Source organism: Pinus tabuliformis, chromosome J, assembly GCF_031772625.1.
Source record: "Pinus tabuliformis cultivar Carrire ecotype Pingquan chromosome J, CPIR1, whole genome shotgun sequence".
Lineage (NCBI taxonomy): Eukaryota > Viridiplantae > Streptophyta > Pinopsida > Pinales > Pinaceae > Pinus > Pinus tabuliformis.
Genome location: NC_142295.1, coordinates 960262125 through 960268882, shown reverse-complemented (window position 1 = coordinate 960268882; position 6758 = coordinate 960262125). Strand labels below are relative to the sequence as shown.

Below are 6758 nucleotides of genomic sequence, written 5' to 3'. Positions count from 1 at the left end.
TCTATTTTTTATACTTTATATATTAAGGTTTGGCATAGTATTATTAAAAACTAATTTTATATTCTAAAAATATTATTATAATATCAGTTTTTATATAAATATCTATGTTACAAGGAATGCCTTTGATTTCTTACTGTAAGATTTGAATTGTACTCTTTAATAAAGATTAAATCTGATAAAGAACACAAACCAAGGATCAACACCTAATTTTTCTATGTTACAATTAGTTTGTCATTACTTATTCTAAATAACCTTCATAGAAAAATTAAAGATACAACTAATAAAATTAAAAACATACATCACAAGTGATAAGATCATTATACAAAAGTAAATAAATGGCAACGAGTCTTATCATAACAGTTTAACTCAACTTCACTGCAAATTTCTGGAATATTTTGGGATGAGTTATAGGATGAACCCACTTTTGTCTATCAAATTTCAAAATATTCTCAAAATCTACATTTAAATAAAAATGACTTCTGTCCATAAATTTCAAAATATTCTCAAAATCTACAATCAACATATTCTCAAAATCTACAATCAGATAAAAATAACTTGTAATAAGATTATTATGCTTTAGTCATGAATCTCTGGTCTCCTGCATATACTCTTTTTCAGCTGCTTTTGTTGGCTTAGACTCAGTAAACTGCATATTTAGGTGTCCCACCATCCTAGTATCCTTGTAAGTGTACCACTTGGAAAACATTAAGTATATGATAAAGTTAAGCAGACTCATGAGTGCAACCAGCCAGTAGAAGTTGTTCAGTCTTCCTCTATTCAGGTTGTTAGTCAGCCACCCCGGATGAGAATTGCTTGTTGTCACAAGGTTGACAATAGAGACGAGAAGGCTGCTCACGAAGAATCCGAGGGATAAAGTGCTCAGGAAAAGGCCAGTACTCATGGTTTTCATGCCCTCGGGGGATTCTCGTATGAAGAAATCCAGCTGCCCAGCGTATATAAATGCCTCTCCAGCACCTACCAGTACAAACTGTGGGATAAGAACGAATACACTAATGGGGACTATAGAATTGGGCTTGTCTAAGAGCCCATGAGCTCTGGCCACCCTGAGACGTTTGCTTTCTGTTACTGCTGCAGCAACCATAGCTAGACATGACAAAGCCAGTCCAAACCCAATTCTCTGGAGTGCTGTGAAACCCTGTTGATGACCTGTCCAACGTCTTGCCAAGGACATGATTATACGGTCATAGAGCGCTATTGTCACCAGGATTGCACCCACAAAGAATACTGTCAAGGAACCTGATGGTATCTCAAAGTTGCCAATGCCTCTTTCCATGTGGGAAGCTTGAGCCACTGAGAAGGTTACCATCTGAGCATAGATGGTCCAGAACATTATTGTGGTTGCCCATATAGGCATCATTCTTATTATTTGCTTCACCTCCTCTACTTTACTTACTGTGCAGAGCCTCCAAGGGCTGGCATAACAAGACTCCTCCACTGATAAGTCTACTGTGGCAGCTCTGTCCAGACACCTGCAATATCACACAACATTTTTCGAAAATGAAATTAAAATACAAATATAAGTTAGATTTTTTTAATAACTTATCTCATGACATTTGAATTTTGAATTTCATGATTTACATCATACTCTTTGAATTTCATAGTTTACATCATACAACATAACATAACATTGTTGTAACATGAGGTGGGGAATAACATAACATTGTTGTAACATGAGGTGGGGATTGCGCATTAAACTGCCCCATGAGCAATTAGGTTGTTTCAGGAAGAGTTATAAAGTTTCTATATTCTTCTCTTTGCTGAAGAGATCCAGGTTAAGACAGATATATTCTTACCTAGGTTAAAACCAACTGAACATAAAGGTCAAACTTCCAAGTAAAACCAGAGTGTATCTCATCACAGCTCAGTAGAAGCGCTCACCTGAATTGATCTGTATGGGGAATCCTCCTGTGGGACAAACATGTTTTATCATCCTCATACAATTGTCCCACATCGGCAGGCAAGTTAAGCTTCCTATTTCTCCAAGCTGCTACACACACTTGAGCAATTTGAGTTAGTGGACTTCCAGTGGGCTTCTTGAATCTATACATCTTTGTTCCTCCAAGGAATATGCCAATGGCTACCACCATACAGGAGGCACATATGCCATACCCCCAGCTTCTACCCACATTGTCCTCGATATACACAAGCACTGTCACGGCAAGCAGAGATCCTATGCTAATACAGAAGAAGAATCGGTTAAAGAAATTATTCATCTGGCTTCTTTCTTTCTGATCATTTTCGTCAAACTGATCAGATCCAAATCCTGATATACTTGATTTCAGTCCTCCAGTACCCAGCGCAATGAGATACAGGGATAAGTAGAAAATAAAAAGTTGTGAACCACTGGGTTCTTTGCAATGTCCATTGGGACTGCATGGAGGAGGAGTGAGGTGTGGTAGTGTAGTGAAAACTATCAGAATGCCTAATCCCTGACAAAACAAAACAGAAAATAGTTATATTAGCATCATATCAAATATTATTCCGTTTCAACTCATTCAGAAGTGAGTTAAGAGAAGAAGCTGCTGCTTACCAATGATTGAATTGTGGCAAAAATGGCAATCGTCAAGTATCTGCCCAAGAACGTGTCAGCCAGAAATCCTCCAAAGAGGGACAGAATGAAGGAAGTTCCAAGAAAATTAGTCACAATATTTGCAGATTGTGCACTGGGAAGGTGCATCGTATTCACCAAATATGTGACCAAGTTAACAGCTATGCCCAAAGTTGTCAATCTCTCACATAGCTCAATTCCTGTAATTCCTCACGGTTTAGCAAAATGAGTTTCAGTTGGTAAACCCTAACCTAGTTAAGTTCATGTGATACTTTACACTTAATCAAATAAATTTTAATTCGAAAATGAATGATTAGTTGTTATTTTTTTGGGTAAATATAAGGAGATTTTAATTTTAAATCTCACAATTTATATAATACTTCATAACACAGCAACTGTCAATTAAACTGTCCCTAAAAGAGTTGTTCATTATTTGAAAAAACAAAAGGTGTACATATGTAAATCTATGCATACCTAGTATGAAAGCCGCAGGTAGCCACCCTCCTGTTCGAGCCTTATCTGCAGCGTTACCTTTAAAGTCAAAAGCTTGAAGGTTTTCTCCTGGAAATGAATTATGCTCCCCATTCTCTGCCTGAATGTTCACACAAAGCCAAATAAATGCTCTGTTAAGTCATAAATCAGCAAACAAATATTGTGCACCCAAGATCCCATTATGTGCCTGAATGTGCACATAAAGCCTAATGAATCCTCTGTTAAGTAATAAATCAGCAAATCAGCAAAGAAATACTGTGCACCCAAGCACTGCTAGGGTTATGCAGAGTTTACACTCTGCCCAACACGTTTTAAGTTGCATTCTTCACTGTAAATTACAACTTAAAACAACTTGTGCAGATGTAGTGAAAGATGAAAAACACTATTAACATCCATTGACTTAAGGTCTGTCGAAAATTAAGACAGTAAAGGAAAATGTTTATATTGTAATTAACACATTGTACTGCACAGCAAGGGAAACAGTAAAGCAAATTGAAAAATAGTGAGTTTGGGATTCCAGAGAAACTATTTAACATTCATGAATGGCTGCATACCATGGCACTGACAAGTTCTCCTTGTTGATCACAAAGCAAAAGGACACTGTATGCCTTTCTATTCTATGGAAGTGTGCAGCCTTGATCCATAATCTGTGGTTGCCTGGAGCCCCAAAAGGCCTTTTTATAAGCAAGGCTAGACGGTGGCATGTCCTCTTATTTACACTGTAAAGGCCATGTAAGTTTAATTGACCATTATGGTTGTGATAGGTTCGGAATCCGAAAATCAGACTTGCTTTGCTTCATCATTTAGTGATGGGAAATTGCTATTTCTCTGGATTCATCCCGCCGTCATTGAAGGTGGGGCTAGTGGGTGGGATTGGATTGGTGCCGTGTTTGTTTGGGCATATAGATTACTTGAAGAGTGAAATTACGAGGAAAAAATACACCGCAGGGTGATAAGTTAAAATGTGGGGATAGTGGGTGGGATTGAGTTGGTGTTCCGTTAATTTGGCGTCATAGATTATTTAAAAATTGAAATTATGAATTAGAAATATACATCAGGGTAATAAGTTTAAAATGTTGGGTCTTGAGTATGCCATAAAATTGATTATGTTAAGAGTTCTTTTTTTCGAACGTAAGGAAATAGGGTTAATGGCTCAAGACCGAGACGTCTCTTTCAAGTGAAAGCCTGGCTCTTCTAGGTGTGGTTTTCCTTGAATAAGGGTGATGAGTCACCCTGCAAGGTCTCTTCCAGAAGTGAAACCCTGCCCCTTCCAAGGGTGGTTTTCCTTGAATAAGGATGATGAGTCACCCTGCATTCAGGGATAGCAACCAAAGATGGTTGTCCTCACTCTTGATTTGACCAATGAGTTATGATAGGTTTTCTCACCATGTAAAAAAAAGGTTCAAAATGTTAGCATTCTGGAAGAAACCCAGCGCTCTCGAAATTACGAGTAGGACAAACTATTTCTGAAATTACAAGTATGACATAAACTATTTTCTCTTAGATTCTTTTTGGATTTTGTTGGATAATTGTAATTTTAATGCCCATTTTGGAGATAAATGATAAAATATTGAGATCTTAATGAGAAGCATGTTAGTTGATTTTGATAGAAAAAGTTCAAAAAAATAGCACAGCCATATAAATTAAATGGTTCATGCCAATTGGGGTTATCTTGCATGGTTGGGAGGAAGGAATGGAATCCTCCCACTCAAGTTCAATTCCCCCAAATGACATGACAAATGTTGACAGTATTGATGGTATATGTATATTTCTCATTCCTAGGTCAAGGCCCATAAACATCAATCAATAATAAGCATCAAAACACTTCATTCATGATAAAAGTTGCTAAATTAAAATTTTCATAAAAATAACTAACTTATAACTCTATTTTAAATTATTATTATTATTAATCATAAAAAGAATTAATATATAAGTTAAACATATATACATCAACAAAAAATGAAATAAGATTCTTAATCATGGAGATTTACTTCCATTTTTCTTTGGAGATTCTTAATTTATAAATAGGTTTTGTTACAATACCATGGGCCAATATAATGGTTTATCAATACCATATGCCCAAAAAACCATAACCCACTCCACATCACAGTTGTTTATATGACATTTTTTAATCAATCAATTTAATTAAAAGGGTAAAAAGAACATTACTACTTTCGAGATAAATCTCAACCATTGATTTGTGTATACTATTATGAATATTCTAGAATATTCCGTTGAGGTTAAATCTCTAGTATCCACCTTCTCTTATAGGGGTGGGTTGGGGGGTGTCTCATGGGGCAAGTCAGCTAGGCAATGTGATGGGTATTATCGGCCAGGGAGTGTAGTTCATCCCAAACATACAAGAGCATGTGATGGTACAAATGGCTATTAAAATTGTTTGGGTTGGTGGTGAGAGTTATGATCCCAGTGGTGAGGGAGAGAGATTTGAGCTAGAGCAAGGTTGAGAAGTTGAACCTCCCATAGTTGACGTTTGAGTTTAGCTCCAATTGTAATTGTGAAGAGCTCGGCCCAAGATTTGATAGTCAGTTGAGAGTGGTGGAGGTCTCACAAGGTGGGAGGAAGTTGCAGGTGAGGCTAGCTATTTTAAGTGGCACAAAGTCGATGCTTCTCTCAGACTCTTCTTATTCAGTTGCTCAAGTCTTGGATTCTTCAGTAACTCCTCTATTCCCCGTCAAATTTCCTGGTAATGTGAGTTTCAGTTTTGTCAGTCTGTTAATTTTTATCTATCTGTTGGGCTTTGGCACTATTACAGCAGAGCCTAGTCTTAGTTGTCTAGTCTTAGTTGTGGTCATCTCTAGTTCGTAAGTCTAGCATTATCATTTGGTCTATGGATTTTAAAAGTTATGTCTCGTTACCTCCTATTGGTTTCTAATGCATGAAACACATGGTTTAAAAAAGGGGGATATAATTGGGGCATGTCTCTTCTCCGGGTCTATCTTTGGCTTGGCCTTAGTGCTCAGAATGTTGTTGGTTTCAAGGTCGGAGGTGTTTACTACCCTTGCAAGCATGGTAGGTGTGATTTGATCCTTGGTCTAAGTTGGTGTCATAAGTATGGCATCTAGAATTTGTGTGTTGTTAGTCAATATATTGCTAGTGTTTATGATCCAAGGTGGTGCATACCCCAAACATCTAGCTATGGGTTTTTATGTAGTTACTGTAAAAAGGTGTCTCTCCTGCTCATCATGCTTCCGAGGGAATGAATGTGCAGTAGGAGGGGTGGGGGAATGCAAGGGCTCCTAGGGTCAATGTAGGGCTCATCTATTTGCACAAGATTCAGTTGAGACATACCTTAATGTTGTCCCTTGTGAGACTTGGCTGGAAATTTAGAATCTAGAAAGCATGATGGGTGCTGAGAGCCAAGCATTCTCTGACTCTGATACTAGAAGAGGTCTCATGTTGGGTTCTCGACCCTAGTCATACCATAGGTTGGAGGAAGCAACACCTCAACTCAATTGCACTACATTGGCAAATAAAGACTATGCTTGGTATGATACTGAATGATAAGCAAGTGGAAAGATACAATGCATTTGCTTCATTGGAAGACATCAAAAGAACGTTGAGAAATCAACATTTCTTCATGGACAAGATGGATGCAAGGCTAGCCCATATAGAAGGGCATCTACAATGTGATTTTAATCCTCTTGAGTTCGAGTGCAAAGGATCTAGCTCCTATTTC

General features: G+C 37.5%; 1 protein-coding gene across 1 annotated transcript; it reads right to left on the bottom strand.

The window, feature by feature from the left end:
* Positions 1–545: 545 nt before the first annotated feature.
* On the bottom strand, positions 546–3837 carry LOC149230014 (protein NRT1/ PTR FAMILY 6.2-like). The gene is made up of 5 exons (XM_089378811.1): positions 3616–3837; positions 3044–3161; positions 2552–2769; positions 1900–2450; positions 546–1490 (listed from the first exon to the last, which is right to left on the bottom strand). Exons 1-5 carry the CDS (start codon positions 3616–3618, stop codon positions 581–583), a joined length of 1800 nt encoding a protein of 599 aa, XP_089234937.1. The 5' UTR covers positions 3619–3837; the 3' UTR covers positions 546–580.
* Positions 3838–6758: the final 2921 nt, after the last annotated feature.

Bases quoted from the DNA above. Each gene is read 5' to 3' on its own strand.
- LOC149230014 (XM_089378811.1), bottom strand. The intron at 2,770-3,043 runs GTATGCATAGAT...GAGGAATTACAG, and splicing joins ACCTGCGGCTTTCATACTAG to GAATTGAGCTATGTGAGAGA. The intron at 1,491-1,899 runs GTGAGCGCTTCT...GTGATATTGCAG, and splicing joins CCCCATACAGATCAATTCAG to GTGTCTGGACAGAGCTGCCA.